Source organism: Leucopleurus acutus, assembly GCF_964270905.1.
Source record: "Leucopleurus acutus genome assembly, chromosome: 7".
Classification (NCBI taxonomy): Eukaryota; Metazoa; Chordata; class Mammalia; order Artiodactyla; family Delphinidae; genus Leucopleurus; species Leucopleurus acutus.
The window spans coordinates 9217170-9241783 of record NC_139150.1 but is presented as its reverse complement, the minus strand read 5'-3'; the positions used below and the strand labels follow the sequence as shown (position 1 = coordinate 9241783).

Below are 24614 nucleotides of genomic sequence, written 5' to 3'. Positions count from 1 at the left end.
AACACAGCCAAAGCTCAAGCGTCTTTCGACCACACCTCTGATTTCTATTAGCTGCTGTCGTCCATTGGCTTTTTCTTCCTTCTCCCCTGCATTTGCATATGTCAATAACTTTCAGAACTACAGCTTCATAACTTGTCTTCTCAGTGTGAATTAGATCATGCAGTGAGCTCTCGCTACATCTTTACCGAAGGACGCACGTGTCATTTAGCTCTTCCTAGATCAGCATCTGTAGGTCACACACGTTCCCACTCCTCGTGTGTGGTGTCCATGTAGGCTGAGCGCTCTGTGCAGGCATCCTCCCCCTGCTCACCTTTTAGTTTCATTCTGGTTTTTCACTAAACAAAGCCTTAGTACAGGCCTCCTCGTTTGGGTCGCCAGGCTTAGCAAATAAGAATAAGAGTACAGCGTACCCAGTTAAGTCTGAAAAATTTTGAAAAAAAAAGATTCATTGCTTACCTGAAACTCACATTTGAGCGGGTGTCCTTCCTGTGTCTCCTCTGGAAACGCTCCTCCTTGTGCACATTTGCGAGTGTTTGCATGCCTCACTCCTTTATTTTTAAGGTCTCTGTCATCTGATTTTTTTTTAATTAAAAAATTGTGATACAAAACTTTTCATATATATACAAAAGTATAGACAATACCGTAACAAATACCCACATAACCGCCATGCATCTTTCCCAAGTCTTAACGTTTCAGCAGGTTTATGTGAGGTTTTTTTTTTAATAAAAGAAACAAAACGTTCCTGGTGCCTGTGCACCCTCCAGGCCCACGTGTCCTTCCATGCGCCAGAGTAACCACTGAGTTCGGTATTTATCATTCCTATATGTTCTTTTCTGCTTTTATATAGATGCTATCATATGGAATCCATATCATACTGTACATATTTTCAACTTGGTGTTTTGCTTAGCATTGTTCTTGAGATTTATCCTTGGGGATATGTGTGGCTCCCGTTCATGTGTCTTCAAGGCTGTGTGGAATTCTGTTGCATGAATATACTGTGATGTATTTATGGACCCTTCTGTTGATGAAGATTTGGGTTGTCGCCAATAATTCACTTCTATGAACGGTATTGCAAATAATATCCTCATATCGTTATGCTAAGAATTTCTTTTCTAGGGAACAATTTAGGAGCAGAATTGCTGGGTCATTTTCCCCTTACTGAACATAGTAAATGTGTTCTCCAAAGTGGCTGTGCCAGCTTGTGCCCCACTCATTTTGGTCAGATAGTTTTGGTTTAGTCAATGATTTACCGTGAATGGTATAAAATTGTCATTTTTAATTTGTATTTTCCTAGAGTGGGTGAACATTTTCTCATATGGCTTCTACATATTCTATAAAATTTTTCTTTTCACTTATTTCTTTTTCTCCTTGATTTGCAGGGCTTCTTTATTTATTTTGGATATTAATCCATTGTCAGTTATGCATTTCTCACAGTGTGAGGCTCGTCTCTTCACTATTTGAGTGACCTTTGTAGTATCAAAGTTTTTAATTTTAGGATAGTAAGATTCATCAGTCTTCTCTTTTATGGATTTTCTTATACACGTGTGTTTATTTCTTCAATAATTCCCTCTATTAAAATCATAAAGATAGTTTACATCTTCTTTGAAAAGTTTTAAAGTTTTGCTTTTCACATTTAATCTTTAATCCTCCTAGAATTTGTTTTTATGTGAGGCAGAGCTCTAGTTTAATTTTTTGGTCCACAGTGATTACTAGGTATCTGTGTGCTATTGATTGAGTAGTTCATGCCTCGGCCACTGGTGTGTCATCAGCAGGTCTGTCACAGATTGAGTGCTCGTGGCTGAGAGGAACCCCCCCTCCACCTGGGTGCCAGCCAGCCACGAGGGAACCTCTAGGCCGCTGATGCTGCTCTCCATGGGGTCTGTGGAGGTCCAGGGCTGTGTCCTGGCGTGGCTAGCTGCAGGTGGCAGAGGCAGGAGCATTTGTGACCCAGGTGCTCTCTCCTGACCACCAGGAATGCGGAGGAGATTCCCCCTTGATGCAGCCAAGTGCCCTGCCCCTGTTTCCTTCCCATTTCCTGTCTCATGGGCCTCACAGTCCCCAGGAACTGATTTCCCTGTGTCTTCCCTTCCCCGTCAGCAGATACAGAAGCAGGGCTCCTGATTTCCAGGGGTGTCTCCAGGACCCTTTGCTTTCTTGCGCCCCGCCCAGCACCAGGAACCGGTCCCTTCTGTGCCTGCGGTTACCACAGCAGCTGCAAGGAGGGTGGAATAAAGAGAGGGCCGTTCCATGCAGCCCCTGATGTGCCCCCCTTCACTCCGTGTACATCTTTCACACTGTACATTCTTTTACTTGTTCATTCAGCCATCTGGCAGATAGCTGATTGTGTCCTACCAGCAAGGCCCTGGGCTATGTACTCTGAAAAATGTAAGGAGCAGAAGTAATAATAAAGAGCTAACATTTTTGGAGTGTCTATCACGTGCCAGATCTTATGCTAAGAGTTTTTTTAAAAAATACAGCTTTATTGAAATATAATTCACATACCATAAAGTTCATCCTTTAAAAGTGTATAATTCAGTGGCTTTTCCTATAGTCAGAGTTGTGTAATCTTCACCACTGTCTAGTTTCAGGATATTTTCATCACCACAAAAGGAAACCTTATACTCGTTAGCAGTCACTCCCCATCTCCCCCTGCCTCCAGCCCCTGGCAACCACCAATCTACTTTCTGTCTCTGTGGATTTACCTTTTCTGGACATTTCATATAATTGTGCAGTATCTGGCCCTTTGTGGTTGTCTTGTTTCACTTAGCATAACGTTGTCAAGGTTCATCCATGTTGTAGCATGTGTCGGTACTTCATTCCCTTTTTATGGCCAAATAGTATTCCATTGCATGGATAGATCACATTTTGTTTCTCTGTTCATCAGTTGATGGACATTTGGGTTGTTTCCACCTTTTGACTCCAAAAATCCAAGTTCTTTCCTCCATCTCATGGTTTTCTCCATATTAGAGAAGGTTTGATGCACGCAGCTGTCAGAAGGGAAGATCCTGGAAGAAGAGAGTTCACTCCTGGCTAGTGTGGGCAGGGAGGCCTGGCAGGGTGGGACTCTGTCAGCCACCCCCTGAATGATGAGAGGGAGCCCCGGGGGTAAAGCCGGGGAGGCAGGAGGTCGCCAGGCAGATTAGGAAAGATGAGCTCAAAGAGGGAGAGCTCGGCCCGTGCTCTGGGACGTGAGTGCGGAGAACAGCCCGGAGGCTGAGGGAGCGGTGGCAGGCTCAGGACAGAGCCGCGCGTTCGTTTCTCTTGCTAAGAAATATCAGACACTTCAGCTGAAGACCCCTGGCAGACTTGAGTCTCCCATCAGGATTCAAAACAGTAAAATGATGCAAATAAATCAGAACCGAAAAGCAAGCATTCCTGGGCTCATCAGCAGATAAGTCAAAAGGCTCTTTTCACTTTATCGTTTCTTAGAAAGCATTTGGGCACACCTCCTGTTAGGGATCCAGAAGGCTGTTATGCCCGCACTGGTCTGAATAAGGGTTTAAGGGGCTCCACGGTTGGCCACTGTCTGACCTGGGCCAAGTGTGTGTGTTTCAGCAGAGGATGATCTAACATGTCAGGAGCCCTTTGAACGCCGCTCTTGTTTCTAGTGTCTGCCAGATGTTTCCTTTGGAATGTCTGCGGAATGTCCTGGCCCCTTTGATTGCTTTCTGTCTGGCAAGCACATCTTAGAATTGTGGGTGGGCTCTCTTAAAACACCAGGGTGTGAACAGATTGACAAAAACCGGTGGTTAGCTGTCTTTCAAGAGCTACTCTTTGGGCAAGAGTACTTGATACTGACATTGAAGGACCTCTGACAGTTTTAAGGATTTACTGCACAGACCCTCTCCAGGGGGCTTAGTTGGGGAGCAGATTTACAAAGTGTTTCTCAGGTTTAAATCCAGCATATCTTTAGTTCTTATCCCATCAAATGAAGTCTTTTAAATTGTTGTTTTTCTTTTTTCTAATATAAAATTTTTTTTAATTTTTGTTTTTCTTAGCTATATAGAGTGAAAAGGTACAAACTTCCAGTTACAAAATAAATAAGTCATGGGATGTAATGAACAGCATGGTGGCTGTAGTTAACGATACTGTATCACATATTTGAAAGCTGCTCAGCGAGAGTAGGTCTCCAAAGGCCTCATAGCACACACACAAATTCTGTAAGTACGTATGGTAACGGATGTTAACTAGACTTACTGTGGTGATCATTTCATAGTGTATAGAATACTGAATCATTATGTTTTACAACTGAAACTAATGTAATATTGTATGTCAGTTATACCTCAATAAAAATAAATTTAAAAAAATAACATTAAAGAATACCCGTAATCTCGACTGTGCAGAACCAAACAGTAGTTAATATTTTGCTTTGTATTTGTCTAGATCCTTTTCTGTATAGATAACTTTTAAAAAACAAAATATGAGATTGTACTTTTTAAAAAAAATTTTATTCAAGTATAGTTGATTTACAGTGTTGTGTTAGTTTCAGGTGTACAGCAAAGTAAATTGGATGGCTATATATATATATATATATATATATCCATTCATTTCCAGATCCTTTTCCCATATAGCTTATTACAGAATATTGAGTAGAGTTCCCTGTGCTACAGTAGGTCCTTGTTAGTTATGTATTGATATACAGTAAGTTTGTATATGTTAATCCCAATCTCCTAGTTTATCACTTCCTCCCACATTTCCCCTTTGGTAAATTTGGTTTTGAGATCTGTGAGTCTGTTTCTGTTTCGTAAATAAATTCATCTGTACCGTTTTTTAAAATTAGATTCTGGGATTGTACTGTAGAAACCACTTTGTAACTTATTCTTTCCCCTGAACTTTCCATGTTAGTAGATACCTGTCCTCAAAGCTGTTTGAAAAGGCTGCTGAGTCTTCTGTTGTAAGGGTGCCCTGTAATCATCAGAAATGTGTCACTTCCTCCCCGCTTTCGCCGTTACACTGTCTAGACAGCACCCCTCCCCCCTACCAGGCTCCAGTCCCGAGCCCCTCTCTCTGCCCCTGTCGCGCATCAGCCTTGCTCCCCCTGCCGTCCTCACACCACCCCGCCAGCCGCCCGCACAGCTCTGTCTCCAGATCTCATGCCAGCATCTTCCTGTCACCTCCTCAGAGAGGGCCCCCCGGTCTCCCACCTGAGTAGCCTCTCCCTCCCCACAGTCACTGTCCCCATGACCCTCTTTTATATAAGATGCTTATTACCTCCTAAAATTATCTTTTATATTTGTTTATTTGTTCGCCTGTTTATTGTGCATCTTCCCCCGTCTAGAATATGACCCCTATGGGGTCAGGGACCGAGTCTGTCTTGTCCAACCCTCTGTCCTCTGCACCTCTTCGGTGTCTGGCGCCCAGAAGCTTAGGATGAAGGAGCAAATGATGATCCACTCTTGTGCACAGAACTGATTATCTCCTCAGACTCTCTGCCCTTAGGTGGAATTCCTTGGTACAGAGCATATATATCTTTAAGGCTTTTGATATGCAGCACCAAATGAATGTAATTTAAGGCTGTACCACTTAGTACTCATTTCAGGAGCAATTGGTGTGCCCATTTCCCCCTTATATGGATTCTCTCATACGCTTTTGGGTAAAAAGATTCCCCCCACACACACTTAATAAATTATGGACATAATTCTATATATAGACATACTTCATCCTTTCTAAGAACTGAATATGTGTTCCATTACATAGACATACCATAATTTGTTTAGCCAAGATCCTTTTGTTCCTCAATTTCCTCATCTATAAAATCAGGTAGTAATTGATTATTATTTACAGTAACTCATAGGGTTGTTGTGTTAAATGAGTGACTTACACTAACAATTTGAGAATAAAATACTTAGGGCAGGTCCTGGCACATAGAACACAGTAAATTTACACACAGTAAATGTTAGGTGTTGTTATGATCCTTGCAGCATGGAGAATGCAGTGGAATAGACTGCAGAGTAGGGTCATCGATGATGATGGTGCCGCATCTCCCATAAGTCCATGCACCTCTCCATAGAGGTCCTGAGCAAATGAACCCAAGTGTGTTTTCTTCCTAGGTCTGCCTGCTTGGGCACTCCTTGGTCCTTGTGGGACAGCATCCTCTAGTACCTTTTCCTCCACCTCCCCCGGTGTGCGTGAGCTCAGATATTCCCATGTCCTGCAAGTTAAAGAATGTAATTAGAACACTAGGCTTGCCTGAATGTACAGGACCTTTTAAAACCATTAGGGCTATTAGCTTAAATTTAAGTCTCACAAAATAAATCAGTCATTTCAGCGTTAACAATTAGTTTGTTTTCTTCTGTCATCAGAGCGAAGCTCTCCAGACCCACATGCTTCCAGAAGTGTTCTCAAGCCCTCTCTTCCCTGCAGCATTCAGTCTGAACCTGTGCCATGTGCCCCCAGCTGCCTTTCACTGTGGCATTGCTGGTGCTTCTTTAAAGTGGCCCTGGGTGGTTCTTTGTGTTTGGGTCCAGGGAGGCCTGCACGTGGCTTCTCAACCGACCCAAAGGCAGGGCCCACGGGTGTCCTGGTTTTGATCTGGGAGGTTGACTATCCTTCCCTGGGCCGTGGTGGTGGTGGGGGCTCTGCTTGCTGGGTGCTGAGGGGGGAGAGGCAAGGTGCAGGGAGACCCACCTCTGCTCTGACCAGTGAATGACTTTGAGTTTACAGAGGTTCTCCAAGCCTCATCTTCTCACCTATAAACTGGGTAGTAAATAGTACCCATTCCATTGGGTGGTTGGGAGGATTCACTGAGAAACTGCACATAACCTGCTTCCACCGGAGCCTGGCAAACAGTAAGTACTCGGCAGGAATTCCTGCCCCACCACGTGTCCTCAGACCGGGAGGGTTTCCTACAGTTAACCTCAGGATTCCTTCACACGGGCTTGCCCCATAAGCCAGCTGCAGGTAGCCAGCCCCGCTCCCCGCGGGCCGTCAGGGCTTCCTGAACACACGTTTCCCTCTGGGACTGCTGCATGTCGGTGCAGAATTTGACCTCTGAGCTTGAGCCCGAGAAGGAAGGAATTCAGCGGCCTGGGCTGCGTGAGGCAGAGGCTGAGCCCGCCCTGGGCAGGCAGCTTGTCCACGTCCCGACGTTGGTTCTGCAGGACTGGGGGCTGCCACTCGCAGACACCGGCCTCGGGGCTGCAGGCCCTCCTCATTCTCGTGTTAGCTCTGGTGGACACCGGCAGTGGAGAAGGCGCATTCGGCTTTGAACATTGTCACGCATTGGGACACACTACAGAGATGCCTAGAACTGAGGTCATGTGCCTGTAGGAACATCCCTGATGGTCCTGATAGTAATGGTTCCTCTAAAAGGAATGATACCCCCATACTGTCTTCCATGGGACATTTTCCCAGCTCTCTGATTTTTTAAAATTAAAATTTGTTTTTTTTAACAAAGTGATACACGTACAGGTTAAAAAATCAGAGTACTAAAAGGCTTATAAGAAAATATAGCTGATCCCAGCCATGTCCCTGCCCGCTCTCCATTTTTCACTCCCCAGAGGCAGTTACTTTCGACTCTTGTAGATTTTTTCACTTCTGGTACTTCATCTCCATGTTTCTAAGTAATGTGTTTATACTGCTTATTTCTTTTCTTTTTTTTTTTTTTTTTTTTGCGGTACGCGGGCCTCTCACCGCTGTGGCCTCTCCCGTTGCGGAGCACAGGCTCCGGACGCGCAGGTTTAGTGGCCATGGCTCACGGGCCCAGTCGCTCAGCGGCATGTGGGATCCTCCCGGACCGGGGCACGAACCCGTGTCCCCTGCATCAGCAGGCGGACTCTCAACCACTGCGCCACCAGGGAAGCCCTATACTGCTTATCTCTTGATCTGCTTATCCTCACGTTTAGTTTTCTCATAATCTCCCCCTATCAGGCAGTATCACAATTTTTGGTAAATTAGTGGGCAGTGTTTACACATGTAAACATTGGGTACCACTGAATCAAGTAATGCACCAGACTAGAGTTTCTTTCTTATAACCCTTTCCTTTTCTTGGAATTAGTTCTTGACTTGTTTCTTTCATTTGCTTTATTGTCTAGGTGCCTACTGATTTTTATACAAGAATTTAACATTTTTCTTTAAAATTTTCAAGCTAGTTACTAGCTGTTAGTAACAAGCTAGTTTCAAGCTAGTTACTAGCTGTTAGTAACAAGCTAGTTTCAAGCTAGTTACTAGCTGTTAGTAACAAGCTAGTTTCAAGCTAGTTACTAGCTGTTAGTAACAAGCTAGTTTCAAGCTAGTTACTAGCTGTTTTCAAACAGCTTTACGCCTCTGGTTTTATCTGTAAATGCTCTAGTACGTCCGTCACGTGCCCGTCTGTATCTCTTCCCAGTGCTGGAGTACAGTCCCATACTCCCTCCTCCCTCAGAGATGGCTGCATCTCTCTTTGTTCCACGACCACCTCTGCTTTCCCTCCTGTCCAGGCCCTGCCCGGCGGACGTGCCACCGCCGTCCCCTGGCTGTCCTGTGTGGGATCTGTTCCTGGAGCTCAGGGTTTCCTCTTTATTGATTCAATCCCCAGCCGCGCTGATGCATCCTCCTGTAGGTTCAAGGATGGGCAGGGGATGAATTTAGTAAATTGTTGCACGTCTGCAAAGGTCTTTATCCTACCTTCATGCTTACTTGATGTTGGTTTAGGTGGAGAATTCCAGAATTCCTTGGAATTTTGAAGAGGTTGTTCTCTTAGTTTCCAGTGTTGCTGGTGAGAAGTCTGATGCATTCAGATTCCGTTCCTCTGCACGTGGCCTGTTATTTCGCTCTGGAAGTTTCAAAGGTGGTTTCTTCATCCCAAATGTGGTGGGATTCTCCATTGCTTTGCTTTGGGGTGGGGCTTTTTTATTCACTGTGCTCGAACTCTCAGGACCACTTTAAGGTGGAGGCTCACCTTTTGTTCCTTTTTTTATTTCTCTTTCTGGAAATTTTATTAATTGGATGTTGTATTGATTCTTCAGTTTTCTTAGTTTTTGTCCCCTCTAGTTAACCTCTTCATCTTTGTATTTTACTTTCTGGAAGATTTCCTCAACTTTCTCTTCCAATATATTTATTGAATTTGTTATTTTAGCCGTAAGGTTTTTATGTCTAAGCTCTTTACATTGTCTTCAATTGTTCCTTTTAAAATGTTTTTCACATTATTCTGTTCTTGTTCGGTGGTTGCAATGTAGTCACTCATCCCTCTGAAGATATTGATTATGGAATTGGTTGGTTGTTCCTTATCCTTCACTGTTTCCTCATATTATCTGTACTATTTTCAAGTTCCCCTTTTCCTAATAATTTGAGCCCTGTCTTTCATATTTGAGACTCCCCCCGATGTCTGGTGACCCTTTGTTGTCAGGTAGGAGTGAGGCCCTAGCTCCTGGGGTCGGAGCCCGGCAGTGGGGTAAGGCCTGATGACCTGCGGGCTGCACAGTGGGTGACGCAGCAGGGAGCTGGCCTCGATAACAGGAGGCCACAGAGCCTGTAGGTGCTGGTCCTCTCTCTGGAACTCTTTAGTTTCTCCAGAGATGCATCCTTTAATTTCCAGCATTTAGAGGGTACACCTGGCTGCCAAGGTACCAGAAGCAGGAAGGAGGGTGAGCCTGGAGGGGGCCACCATTCAGTCACCATTCACCATGCATAGTTACCCCCTCCTTTCACTCTGGAGTCTTACTTCCTCCTTCACCTCCTTCCCCATCAGTCTGGTGTTCTGGAGCCCTGAGCCCTACTGGTCCCGTTTCTGCAGAAAATACTTCTGAAACAGGGATAGGGATCTGGGAGTCTAATGGCTTTGTGTATAGGCCTGTTCCCGTCTGCCTGTCTCAGCCCTAAACTCGCACCCACCCACCTCCAGGCCCTCCACCCTCATCCTAGGAGTATCTGGTGGCTGGGGACCCTGGGGCCTCCGTCACCGCCTCCACTCTGCTACGCCCCAGACCGTCCACTTCCCACACCTCCACACAGCCGATGGCATCTCTCTCGTGTTGTACTCCTCTCTTGCACTTTATTTTAGTGGCCCCAATACTTCCTCCACTTTGATTGTCATCTTAGAGGAATATTGGCAGAAAAGAGAGATAAACCCACGTGTCCGTTCTGTCACTGCCCACCTACTCCTCCGCAGAGGCAGCTCCTGTACCGGAGAAGATGCAAGAAAGAGAGGGGGAGGGTATGAGAGTGTGAGTGGGAGAGTGTATGTGAGTGTGAGTGTGTGAGAGAAGAGTGTGTGTGTGTGTGTGTGTGTGTGTGTGTGTGTGTGAAGCCCTGTGACAGACACTCTGGGGGCGCTGCAGCCAGCAACAGCATTGGACATATTCTAGTCATTTGGGGAACAGGGCAGGGTACAAATAAGAACCGAAAGAATAAGTGGCCTTATTTTTGAAATGGGGATGTGGCCGCAGAGTGGTGATTTTGAAGCGGATACATACACTCAGTTCAAGGGATTAAGTCCTGGGAATTTCGTTGTTTCGAATTCTTATTGCGTCACTCCAGGAGTCGCAGGGTCCTTGGTGTTTCACGCTTTGCTCCAGATTGACCGGCTGATTCTTTCATTCATTCCGTCAGCAAGTTTTGGTGGAGCCCATATGTGTCAGGCAGTATGCTTAGTGCAGGGGATAAGCGGCCATCAGGCATTGTCCTCGTCCTGGTGAAGCTTTTAGTCCAGCGGCGGGGCAGTAGGGGCAGGTAAACGTTAATCAGGCAGGTACCTGATATGCGTCTGAAGACCAGGTCCGGTCCCAGAGATGGGGAAGGAATCCCAGAGGACCGGAGATTGGAGCGGAGCCCGATGTGACAGTGCAGGGCTTTTCGAATCCTGACGTGGCGTGGTATCACTTTAAATTATCTGTTTTGCTATCAGCAGACATCCTCATGTTTAGCGTGGACCTGTTGGCACTGGCTTTGTGGGGGTCCTGAGTGGGCACTGAGGCACGCCTCATGCATCATCCCCTCTGTCCCCACAGCGCCCTCAGGGTAGGGGCCTTGCTTAAGCATTGGGGTGTCAGGTTGGGGTCTGCTGTGCCTAGAGCACTTCTTCCTCCTCCCCCTGCAGCCACCCATCCTGGGACTCAGGACTGAGCTCACAAGGGCAGAGTTTAGACGTGAACTTCTGCAGGCACGCCCATGTAGCCACCTGCCACATTTACCTTGTAGCTCATCTAACTTGGGATGGGAAGAGTTTAGGTTAGACAGCACCTTTACATGCCTGGGTTGTAAAGAAGCTTTGGGTACTTCTTATCGCTCCATGGAGGGCAGGGCTGCGAAGGCCCAGGTTGTTACACCAGGGCCACTTCCCTAGTCCGGCTGGGAGCCAGGCCCGGGCCTTCCCACTCCCTGCTTAGCAGTGGAGCCGGCCACCGGTGTGGATCCGGCCTGCGGGCCCCAGGCTGCGGGCAGCTGCACTCTGCCCAGATACACATGCGCGTGCGCGTGCACACACACACACACACACACACACACACACACACTCTCACACACTCACACACTCCCCCGCCCCCTCTCTTTCTCTCCCTCTTCCTCTCTCTCACCCTCACCTCCCTCCACACCTCCCCTTGGCTGGGGTTGGAGGGCGATACACATTTTCACTTCATTGCAAAGGAGTCGTGGCCTCAGGGCAAAGCTGGGACTTTGGATGTCTGTGTTGAATGTTTCTCAGGAGCAGATTGGAGGACTGTAACTGCCACGATGAGAAGGAGAGATGGGGGCCTCTGAGGAGGGAGCAGGTCCACTGCCTGCTTTCTCCCTTGGCACTCCTGCGCCAGCCTCTTTATCCTACCAAGGTGTCTTGTCATTCAGAAAAGGGAAAATTCTAGCAGTGGGTGAGAGGAGGGAATCATCATTTTCAAACCCTGGAAACAATAGCCTTGATTTAGGGTGCATAACACCCCTCAGTGGAATTTCCAGTAGCCTGGAAAGCCCTTCTGAACCGCCTGCCTTTTCCGCGGGAGGTTGGACACAGCTCTCTTCCTTCTGAGTCCCAGCCTGTGGTCCCACAGCCTTTGAGTGTTCTGCAGTCTCTCTATTTTTAAAAATTTATCAAAAATAATGCATTTATTATAGAGAAACCACATAGGTTCCCTTATTTCTTTGTTCCTATAGCATCTTTTCACATTTTAATGGTTCTGAAATTAGGATGCATCTTAAAATAGGTTTGTGCATTTTGATACGATACTTCTTTTTTCCTGAAGGAGTGTTCTTTAAATCCATGGGTGATTCCCAAACGACTACATCTTAGAACTGAGGAAATACAATAAAAGTACAGTTTGGGAAACAAAAATCTTTCAAACATGGAACCCATGGGAGAAAACAAAGCAAAAGGGATCCTCGGGAGTGGGAAGCTGGGGCTGCTGCTTCCAGTTTCATGTTTTCCGAGAAACTTCATGTATGACCATTTCGGGGGGAGATGCGGACAGGGCCTGATCTTGTTCCGTCGTGTTTCTTTCTGTGAGGGTGACATACTTCCAGCAGACGTTCCCTGAGATTGTCCGCATACCACTCCTCCTTCAGATTTCAGGTCAAACATATCTGCGTATTTAGAATAAGAACCTTTCTTTTCCCTTTGTTGCACTTGCTAACTTACGATTGTTGGGTTTGAAAGAAGGCATTTTTCTTTTGCCAGTTGGCCTTTGGGCTTTCCAGAGGCCCCTCAGAGAGCATGGCCGTCGGGGCTCTGGGGACCATCCCAGTGGAGCCACCCCCACCCCCCTGCCCTGCACATGTGACAGTCCGAGGTCGTGGGCCTCCTGTGCAGTGTGGACACGGGATGGGGCTGCCTCAGGGCCATTTTGTGTAAAGAAGGGAGGTGCTTTCAGCAGTTTGTGAGAACGGCCTGGAGCTTGTCAGGTCAAGGACGGCTTCCCAAAGTCGAAGCCTCAGAAGGATGAGCAGGGAGATGCCCAGAGTGCCCTGGCAGGGGCAGGGGTGGTGGCTGCAGAGCTCATCCCCAAAGGGGCACTGCTCCCAGTCTTCCGGGGGATCCCCCATTGGGGTCCAGCCGGGGTGTGGGAGGTTGATTAATCCTCTGACCTGTTAGGCCGCTGAGGGAGGAAGCAGCCCAGGCCCTGATGGTCCGTTAATGAGTATCTTGGAGAGAATGGGGAGAACGCATCCTGGCCGGCCTCCGTCTCCTCTCCCGTGTCCTTGTGAACCCTTCCCACTAGGCCCAGCCCCGCAGTCCCATGCACAGGTCCTGTAAGACTCAAATCAAGGCCGGCTTCATCCTTGAATGCTGCTTAGAGGAAAATTTCTGCAGCTGAATACGAGAAGATGGCTCTTTAGCCTATAAACAAGCATCTGAGTCTTTTTTAATTTTCCTATCATGCTACAGTTTCCGACCTTGACTACCACTCGCAGAGCTTGTGCCGAGAAGAAACAGTGCATCTCCCAGCTCCCCGCCCCCGCCCCAGCGCCCAGCAGAGTCCCAGTGACGGCAGCCCCTGGCCGGCCCGGGTCCCGGACGGAGCAGGAGGCCGTGCCAGGCTCACGGCGGGCGGTGCCCCTTTCAGGTGGCATTTCACGCCCCATTGGACTTTTTTCTGCACCCTGTACTATCCCCCGAGTAAGTGGTAATGAGCAACTTAATTTGCTGACTTCTCCAATCCCTTCTTGGTCCATGACAACAAAATTTGCTCTTTTCTCATTAGAACCACTTTTGTCAGGGTGTCTTTAATCAATGGCTTCCCCAGGGACAGTATTTTTAGAAGTTGTTATTTTTCACACTCTCCCTTTACCCCTCTTGGAAAATCTCTTCCCAGGGCCTCATGAAATGGACTAATGAGATGCCGCACGAGTCCAGGCTGGAGTTAATTGGTGCAGGTACGAAGAAGCTGCTCACACACGCCCTCAGCTGCATCCTGCCTCACCTGCTGTCCTTTTCTCCATCTCTTTGGTGTAGGTTGCACAGACAGCAGATGGTGTGGATGCTGACCTCTGGAAAGACGGCTTATTTAAATCCAAGGTTACCAGATACCTGTGTTTCACAAGATCATTTTCCAAAGAAAATGTAAGTCTTAGTGGTTTTCTGTTTGCTAAGTGAGCACAAGTCATTTACATTCCTGTGTGAAATCTCCTCGTTTTTGGGTTGTGGTTTATTTTCATCACTATGTTAATTTATCTGTGGTTTTAGTGAATGGGGGTAGAATCAGCAGCCTGTGCTGTGTTTCATTTATTAACAGTATTATTAACCACATACCCAAGTGTACAGTGAATTCCATTAAAACGTGTTCTCCAAAGGAGACTAGGAGATTTCTCTCACAACTCTTGTCTGCCTGCCTTTCCTCCAAGTAACAAATCACAGGGTAGTACGGAGGTAAGTGTCTTCCAGGGGAGCTGGATTTAAAGCTGACCAACAGATGGGAGCATAGCTAGAAGGATGCCACGCAGTCACCCCTCCCCCAGACATGGCCTTGTTAACTTTCTCCCCGAGTCTCTCTGACGTATGACATTTCATTGTTTCTGCAGGTAGGTATCCACCACCCAGGCAGATTTCTTTTACTGTGATGTTTAATACTTAAGCCCATAAATCAGGAAATTTTAAAGACATCTACTAAAGCTCTTCCAACAAAGTATTCTAATGGCTGGCTTAGAAAGAAGAGAAGTGGCTTTCGTGAGCGTCCACCCCGTGTGAGACCCGTCCTGGGCACTCTGCACATACGCCACTTCTGTCCTCAGACAGGCTCTCGAAGTACTAGCTCCTTTCTGACATCAGGGAGTTTTCATGCTTGTCCAAGGCCACCTGTCTTCCCTAACTCCAAATAGGGAGCAGTCAGATTTTCATTTTTAAGGTGACATTTAATTTTGGGCCTGAATGCTAAAAAAAAAAAAAAAAATTGGGTGGGAAATATTTTTATAAATTTTATTATAACAGTAATACATGTTCATAATTTATAAAGAAAAAATCAGGTTCAAACATCCCCATTCAGAAGCATGGAAGGGGAAAGGCAACGGTCTTTCTCTCCATCACAAACCCCACAGCCCCGTGGTCCTATCACGGTCCTCGTGCGTCCCTGCAGCATTTGCTGGCTGTGGACAGTCACACAGTTCTCTGGCCCGCACTCTCTTCCACCAGCCATTCCTGTTGTTTGTTGGTAAGTGTTTGTTAGGAAAATGATTCCTAACAGACTCAGGGAGAACTCATTGCTTTAATTTTTTCCCACTAATGATGAGAGTAATACATGCTTGCTGTAAAGAACAGAGTTCCTGGTGGAGTAGGGGAAAGTCCTGGCAGGCGAGCCTGCGGTGGGTCTGAGCAGGTCCCTCATGTCACGGTGCAGCCGAGGAGACCCCAGGAACAGGTCTGAAGGCCGGGTTGCCCTTCCAGATATGGGACTCGTGATCTTAGGGGCAGTGCCCCCTTGGCCCCATCCTTCCCTCCTGCGTCCACACCCACGTGCAGCTCACTCTTGCCCCTTTGTCCCTGGAGCTTACCTAAACCTTTTTGAAACTAGTCGTATTCTTAGCTTTTGTCGCCTCTTTTCTGCCCACTGGCTCCCCTTTCTGCAGAAGGTCCGTGTGTTCACTGCCGCTCAGGGCTGTGAGGACCAACTCCTGAGGGGTGAGCATCTTGTTCACACCCTCACTCTGCCTGGTGGTTTCATGTGTTCACTCCTGGTCTCCACTCAGCCTCAGCCTCTCCTACTGAAGAGGAGACCGTGGCCGCAAAGGACAGCTACGATCTCGTTGGTCATTTCTGATTTCTGTTTTTGTTGCATTTCCTTGAAGGCCGTGGGGTGTCGGTACTCTAGGCCAGAAGAGCCCCTGATCCCTTGGAGTGGGGACAATGACGGGTCTCAAAATGATAGAGAGAAGTCACTGGGGCTTGTTAATTTTAGGCGTCACGGGTAAGTGGATGATAGAAAGTACACCGATTTAGTCAACATTTGTCGAACGTTCAGGAGATGTTCCTTGAGTGCCTGCTATGCATGTCTTGCTCCATGAGGGCTGGGCAGACGTGGGGAGGTGGGTGTGATGAGGGGATGCAAGATGAGGACAAGGGCAGTGGGAGAATCCTCTTCCCCTCTTTTGAGGCAGTAAGGAAATTAGGTGCATTTTATTTTCAGAAAAAGAAAGAATGGGTCCTATAGTGAGATCCAGAGGGATACAGCTGAAGGGGTGGCAGGGGCCCACTTGCCAGCCCAGGATTAGAGCAGGAATAAGGCATATTTTAATGTTACAGCCGGTCTGTCCCGGCCCTGCTGTCAGAGCCAAGACTTTGCATGACAATTTTTTACAACTGCAAAGGAGGGATGTGGAATCTCAAGACTGGACAGATTCTTAATTAGGTGACTTGAGACTCGCTGTGTAGGGGTTTGTGGAGACTCCTTTGGAACCTAAATTCCTTTCCCCCAATAATGCTATTAATACAGAAACCTGGCTTTGGAGTGACATTGCTTCCTGGGGAAGGATTGAGATTAATTGCACTTTTCATGCCCTGTACTTTCTGCATTACCTGTAATAATAATGTACATAGATTAGGTAGGGAGGATATTAAACAGAAGAATTTATGAACATTTGAATATTAAGTTGGTTATCTGTGGCTACCTTAAATGCAAGGTTGTCAAAAATAATTACAGTATACTAGCAAATACTGGCTACCAGAGACAATATAAATACCCTGAGTCAGTGCATATTGGGCTTTTGGCATGAATCATTTGCTCAACAAGGATTGGGAATACGTTCTTCATATTTATGAGGAGGAAATGAAAGAGAGCACGGGGTGGGGGAGGGGAGAAGAACAAGCAAAATTAATGGTGTGGCAGACTTTCTGTATTAAACCCGGTGCAGTGGCAGCCCCTGCACGGAGGGACCACACTTGGGCTGCGGGAAGCTCTGACAGTGCAGGCTCCCGTTCCATATGCACAGGAGGGGTTTTTTCATGCTTTTTTTCATGGCTGCACCACCGATGTTCTGGTTTTATGATCAGGGACATTTGTAGAGTGTGGAGTGTGAGGTCGCTAAGTGGTTTGCAGTTGACTTCTGTAAAACGCAACTTGTCAAGTAGAAGACGTTTGAGAAGGATGTTGACGAACACCCGTCCATCTATGGGGCAGGAAAACATACCCAGTTGTTAATTTCTCAATGCAGAAAACAGTGATGACATGGAAAAGCAACTGCCATGAAAAAAAATTATGATCGATTAGATCAGGTGATTCTGAAAGCAGCTGATGCTTGCGCGTTGGGTTAATGGTTCAGACCCTTCCTCCACAGTCAGAGATTTATTCCGCATCAGTGAGGGTTCCGCTTTCCACTTGCTGCGCTGATCTGTGCATTGTCTTCCTGAGACCCAGCTACCTGAAATGTAATGATATTAAATCCTCGGCAAATACCGTATTTCTAGAGAAACGGTTTTGTGACCACAGTGCCGAAAAAACACTGGTCATAGTTTACACTTGACATTTTGACCTTCATGGCTAAATTGCAAGAATTTATTTCATTTGTGTACTTTTGGTTTATAATACATTTATTAAATATACTTTTAATATATCTATTGATATGGTTTAGATTCATCATCCAAGCAAATCCAATTTGATTTCTGGTTCTGAGTGGCCCAGTTAAAAATGTACCAAAAAACATTAATTTATTCAGCAGATAATTATTGAGCACCTACTGTGTGCCCAGATCTATGCTAGGCTTGGATATATAGTAGTAGCAGAGATAGTTTTGGTCCTGATGGCTCTCAAACTCTAGTGGGGAAGCAGATATTAAATAAAAACCTCACAAATATGTCATTATAAATTGATACGAAGGAAAATTGCGAGTGCCGAGAGAGGACATAGCGTAGAGTTCAGATGATAGGAATTCCCTGATTGGCTTTCAGGGATGGTGTTGGCACTGCGCAGGATGGGGTGCGGCACAGAGACGGAGGGGCACGCCCTTCTCTGAGCAGGACGCCTGAGGAGTTGCTGTGCGGGGCAAGGTGGTGGGGTCGTCCGGGAGCGCAGAACAGGTAAACTGAGAGTGTGCTCATGGGGACTTGTGGAGGATGAGGTGCTTCTGGAAGGTGAGCATTCCAAGTGCATTGCTAGTATCCTGACAGGAGAGATTTGGGATCAGAAGGCATCATTCTTTTTTTAACTGAAGAATTTAATGAAATCTCCGAGGTGGGCCCACATATCTAAGTGTAGGGTAGATCGCTTTAGAGCTTGTTTCCAACTTGAAATGTGGGCTGTGAGTGCCAGTGCGTTTGCAGAGAATTCTCTCTTGCAGTTACAGGATGGCATGCTGTCTTCGAAGATATTTTTGCACTGGTTACGGAAACTGCGCACTGTGGACCCCGTGCACTACCACTAAGTAGAAGCTATGATAGGCCCTTGTGCATGTCATTTTAGAAGATGTGTAATATTAGGCAGCAGGGCTTTTCACTGTGTCTTAGTTTATGATTCGTGGGGTTTTACAGAATGTGTCTAGCCACCGAAATGTGTGTCAGTATGCAGACTGGCGATCACTTAGGAGTGTGACTGGTTCTCTGTTAGGCTGAGATGCAGCTCTCCCTGTGCAGCGACCACCCCAGGAATGTGCTCTCTCTAAACCTGCTACTCCAAGAGCTGATGCTCAGGGCTCATCTTGCTAACCAAGGCCACATCTGAGTGAGTGGCTTTGAGGTTCTGCAGATGAAACTCCTCCCCGGGGGCCACCAGAGTCCCTGTGTAACTGCTGGGGAACATTAAATGACACCTACTGTAATTAACCTGCTGTCGTGAAGCGGCACGAGTCTTGTGTTAAATATGCATTTTGAAGCCAAAATGGCAAACCCACTGCAGGCGTGTTCAGATTAATCATCTATCTCTCTTTTCTTTCTTCCCAAGAGCCATTTAGGGAACGTGTTAGTGGACATGAAGCTCATCGACATCAAGGACACTCTGCCTGTCGGCTTCATCCCAATTCAGGAGACGGTAGACACACGTGAGTCACCCCTTACTACTTCTTGTCACGATGAGAATTTTCTTCCTTCAGGTATATTTTTAGACATTTTTATGTGCATTTTTCTTCGGAAACATTTTAGGAGGCCTTACTGCGTGCCCCAAATAAACCCTGCTGCTTTTGACGTATGCCTGGCTTGGTTCTCCAAGGAGTTTTCAGTGTTCTGGGTAGCGGCATGTAAATGAGCAGAACGGTGCTCCCTGCTGAATCGGCTCACTCAGGAAGGGGACAGTGAAACCGCTTATAGTTTGTCCTCAGCCCGTTCTCCGGTGCTGCTGAAGCCAAGCTTGGCATGAGACCCAGAAGCAAAAGGAAAAAACCAAAAGCACGCAGGGAACACAAGGGTGGTAATAGCCCCATTTTTGGCTCTTGGAGCACAAAGAAAAGTCAGAACCAGAAAGACTGCAACTTAGAGTCCTCAGGATTCGAAATTGAGGGAAGACTCTGATCCCTGAGCAACACAGAGCGGAAGTGAGTGGCTGACACGTCGGAAGCTTCTTCAGGATCCTGGGGCACTTCGAGGTTCTTGTCGTACTCGCCAGTTATTAAATAGAGCTGGAAACCTCTGGGTAGTTGAGCCTCCTCATTTTGATGTGCTATAACTTGTTTTATTTTAAATTACTTGTGACCAATGTTAGGATATCCACGACAGTGATGCAGTAAATAAAAAACAAATACAGAGAATCCTTTCTTTATGACACATGATCCATTTATGAAACTCTGCATTTCACTTTTTGTCCCACATACTTTATTTTTCCATAGTTAGCTCCATTTTGGACCTACTTTTTTGTTCGTTTGTTTGCTGTTTTCTTGCAAGCATTTCTTATGGACCAGACTTTCCATATTTACACAGATCCCCACATAGCTGTTATTTTAATGGAACAAGTGAATTCCATTGTGTAGCCTACTTTTCTTAATAGTCTCCTCACTTTTGGACATTGGGCTGCTTTTGTTTGTTACTGACGTGTATTAGCTAATAATTGTGATAGTTGGTATTTAGTATGTCTTTATGCTAAATGCTCTACATACCTGATCTCATTTAATCTTCAGTGAGACCCCTATTTGGAGATGGGTATTATTATACCCATTTCACATATGAGAAGAATGAGGCACAGTAACTACTTAGGGATTAAAGAGTTTATCCAAGGTTACACATCTAGAAGTGGGGGAATAACTGGATTACACACACAAGCGTGACTCCCCACACTTTTAACCGTAGTGCCACTCTGTAAAAGCATGTGTTTAAGCACCTTTTACCACTAGATTTTATATATTTATGTATTGGAGTTTGGGGATAACAGCTTTCTTGAGGTATAATTCACATACCATACAATTTACCCATTTAAAGTTACAATCCAGTGGTTTTTAGTATATTCGCAGAGCTGTGCAACCCTTACCACAATCAATTTTAGAACGTTTCATCACCCCAAAAGAAACCGTACCCGTTAGCAGTCACTCTCCATTTCTCCCTAGTCCTCTCCTCCCTACCCCCCTGCCAGCCCTAGGCAACCACTAATCTACTTTCCATATAGATTTGCCTGTTCTGAACATTTCATATAAATGAAGTTGTATAATCTGTAGTCTTTTGTGTCTGGCTTCTTTCACATAACATAATGTTGTCAAGGTAGGTTCATGTTGTAGCATGTCAGCACTTCATTCCTTTTTTTATTGCCAAGTAATATTCTGTTATATGGATGTACCGTTTTGCTTATCCATTCAATTGATGGATATTTGGGTTGTTTCACTTAGGGTTATTATGAATAATGCTGCTTTGAACACGGATGCACAAACTTTTGTGTGGCCATGTTTTCATTGCTCTTGGGTATATACCTAAGTGTGGAATTGCTAGGTCATATGGTAACTCCATACTTAACTTATTGAGACACTGCCAAACTGTTTCTCAAGGGAGCTATACCCTTTTACATTCCAGCCAGCAGTGTTTGAGGGTTCCAGTTTCTCCACATCTTCAATGCTTGTTATTGTCATTCTTTTTAATTCTCACCATCTTAGCTGGTATGCAGTGGTCTCTCATTGTGGTTTTGATTTGTGTTTCCCTTATGGCTAATGATGTTGAACATTTTTTTATGTGCTTATTAGCCATTTGTAATTTGCTCTGGAGAAATGGCTATTCTAATTCTTTGCCCATCTAAAATTGGGTTTTCTTTTTACGATTGAGTTGTAAAAATGTTTTGGTATATTCTTGATATGTCCTTTATCAGTTATATGATTTGCAAATATTTTCTCCCGTTCTATGGGTTTTCATTTTACTTTCTTTTCTTTTTTTAAATTGAGGTAGAGTTGATGTACAGTTATTCCATTTTCTTGATGCTGTCCGTTGAAACACAAAAGTTTTTATTTTGGTGGAGTTCCATTTATCTGGGTTTTTTTTCCTTTGTTGCTCATGCTGTTGGAATCATACCCAAGAAACCATTGCCAAATCCAAGGTCACCAAGATTTATGCCTGTGTTTTCTTCTAAGAGTTTTATAGTTTCAGCTCTTTCATTTATGTCTTTGATGCATTTTGAGTTAAAGTTTGTGAATGGTGCAAGATAGGGGTGCAGATTTGTTCTTTTTTTAAAAAATTTTTTATTGAAGTATAGTTGATTTAAACAGATGTATTCTTTTGCATGTGAGTATCCAGTCGTTCCAGCACCATTTGTTGAAAAGACTGTTCTTTCCCCCGTTGAATTGTCTCAGCATCCTTGTTGAATACCAACTGACTGTAAGCATGAAGGTTTGTTTCTGGTCTCCGAGTTCTCTTCCATTGATCTATATATGTCTTTCCTTATGCCAGAACCACACAGCCTTGGGTACTGGAGCTTTGTAGCAGGTGTTGAAACCAAGTGGTGTGAGTCCTCCAACTTGGTTCTTCTTTGTCAGGATGACTTTGGCTCGTCTGGGTCCCTCAAATTTCCATGTGACTTCTAACATCAGTCAGTTTCTGCAGAGAAGCCAGCTGGGATTTTGATAGGAATGGTGTTGAATCTGTAGATCAGTTTGAACATGTATAGATTTTGAATGATTTCCTTGTGATGCGTTTCCAAGGACTTGAGGCTGCTGGGTCACGTGTCCTCAACGGCCTGCTCCCGACCTTCCTCTACAGCAGAGGTCCCCAAGCTTTTTGGCACCAGGGACCGGTTTCGTGGAGGACAGTTTTTGTCGGGGGGAGGGGAGGATGGTTCAGGCGGCACTGCCAGCGATGGGCAGCGGCAGATGAAGCTTCGCTCGCCCGCCGCTCACCTCCTGCTGTGCGGCCCGGTTCCTAACAGGCTGAGGACCGGTACCGGTCCGTGGCCCGGGAGTTCGGGATCCGTGCTCTGCAACGTACTTCTTACCTTCAAGCACCCCATGCTTTACCCAGACCGAGCCACTTACTGTGCCGTCTTCATGCTCCTTTCTTTTCGGACTCCACGTATTTGCATTGTTGTTTTCCTGGCCTGAAGGCCCTTTCCGTCAACTCTGAATATCCACACCCCATGTCTTTCAAGGGTGAGCTCAAGACTGCGTGAAACAGCCTCTGATCCCTAGATGTGATTCTGAAGCAAGCTCTCTCTCTTCTTCACAGTCAGCCACAATGGATGTGTGTCTACTGTAGGCACTGCAGGCTTTGGGATATAAAGATGAGCCTGGGAAAAGAACCCACTAGGAGCTCAGTCTAGCGGGTGGCTATAATCGCTTGGAGGTCAGGGTCCCCATCTGCCTTCTTTACTGCTTTTCACCTGCCTGGCACAGCACACCTGTGTTGAAGGGAGGGAGGAGAGTAAGCAAATGCCAGTAACAGTGGTGGGAAGCCAAAGGGAGTGGTCGATTCTGCTCCCGAGTTCCCATCTTTACCTCTGTTAGGACAGACTGCACCAGGCATCATGGGAAGAACTTGGGCTCTGGAGTCAGACTCGCCTAATATTGAGTCTGCCTCTGCCACTTACAAATGAGGGACCCTGAGCAAATGACTTCAGCCTCCTGGGCCTCAGTTGCCTCAAATGGTGGAGATATTTACCTGTTTTCTTCATGTTTTGCTAATTACTTTCTTCAAGGGCAAGATCCGTGTTTAATTCATCTTTGAATCACCTAAGGTACCTGATCAGAGGATGGGCTCAATAAAGATAAGCTTTATTATCCTCTGCTGCCAGATTAACTTCCAGGAAAACCAGTTCATGTGGCCACTAATGATCGCGGCTTGTACCTGTTTGCCACCAGCCTGCCAGCCTAGGTTTTACATTTTTTATTTAGTTTTACTCTCTAATTTTGTTTAATTTTCACTTATTATTTATTAGCAAAACTGAATATTTTCACGTGTTTGCCTGCTGCTTTTGCTTATTCTTATATGAATGGTCTCTTTAAGAGCTAAAATTGCCTTGTAGACTTTTTGTATTAATTTCCTACTTTTCCCCTGTGTTTTTCTTAGTTTTAAAATTTGCATTGTCGTTCGTTTTTGACAACTAAGTGGCTTAAAATGTCTGTATATTGATATACTATAGAGCCAAGGGAGTTCTCATTCTGCATTTTCCTCTCAATTTGTTGAACCAGTTGAGCGAGGAGGCCCAGAGCTGAGTCCTGGTCTAGCTTCCGTGGGGCCCCAGTGATTCTGGGAAGTCCCCCACCATGACTGGGGGTGCACTGGTTGCTGCCCCATGGACATTCTGAGGTTGGGTCCTGGCACCTCCAACAAGTGTCTTATCACACAAGGAAGGGTGAGTTTAGGGTCGCCTATTCATTTAAGGTCATGCGGTCCTTCCTGGAGCCTTTACCCAGGGACAGGTGAGCTCAAGCTGACCAGATAAACCTGTGGTCAGCTCTGTGATGTTTGAGAGCATTTAGGGTCCTGATTTTATAAAATCAGCCAGAAAGATGAGACTCCTGTAATTAATTTAAAATACAGTTTGTTGCAATCTCTATAGCACTTAAAAAACTGGAAGACTGTTTGTTTTGGTAAAGTGCTGTGTCCTTTCTCTGTGTTCATTAGCGTGACTCAACACATTTCTGTGGACTCTGTATGTTTGCTTAAAGTCAGGCCTGTGTAAGCATGTGTAATTAGTGGCTCCATCTCTTACCCCGAGTTTGCTGTAGATGGAAGAATGGAGCAAAGAGCAGCTGGCAGAGCAAGTGCATAAAATCCTGCATCGTAGTTTACTTTGAGGAAAGGTCTCTCCTCCTTCACACTTTCAAAGGCCTGATCTTATGAGCTCATAGTTTTTGAAGCTGCAGGGTTGCTGTGGACAGTTTACCCCCAGTTACCGCCCCTGCCTTCTTGGATACGATATTTGGGGTCTGGATTCAGTCTCCAGTATTATTACTCATAGCTGGTAGATCTGGTCTAGCCCTCAGTTTCCTCCCTAGGAAAAGAACCCACAAAGTTTCTGAGTTTCCATCTGGTTCCCCCAAAATGTCAGCACCTAATTCTAATCTCCCCTTTGGTAAAAATCAAGACCAGCAGCAGGACTGCACTCCCCTCTTTATCCCGCTCCCTGATTTAAATGTGCTTATTTCCTGCCACGGAACTGAAAGGTCTTGAAAATCAATGCCAAACACTGACACAAATTGTATGCCAGAGGCTTACTTACAATAATACGGTGAGGGGCTTCCCTGGTGGCGCAGTGGTTGAGAGTCCGCCTGCCGATGCAGGGCACGCGGGTTTGTGCCCCGGTCCGGGAAGATCCCACGTGCCACGGAGCGGCTGGGCCTGTGAGCCATGGCTGCTGAGCCTGCGCGTCCGGAGCCTGTGCTCCTCAACGGGA

General features: G+C 45.9%; 1 protein-coding gene across 1 annotated transcript in view; it reads left to right on the top strand.

The window, feature by feature from the left end:
• Nucleotides 1–24614, top strand: part of MVB12B (multivesicular body subunit 12B) — a gene marked incomplete at its 5' end in the record, with an annotated part of 158382 nt that overhangs the window by 25526 nt on the left and 108242 nt on the right. The window contains 2 exons of the mRNA XM_082841944.1: nt 13856–13963; nt 18765–18861. Of these exons, the coding sequence (XP_082698070.1) occupies nt 13856–13963; nt 18765–18861 (205 nt within the window). The remainder of the gene's footprint in view (nt 1–13855; nt 13964–18764; nt 18862–24614) is intronic.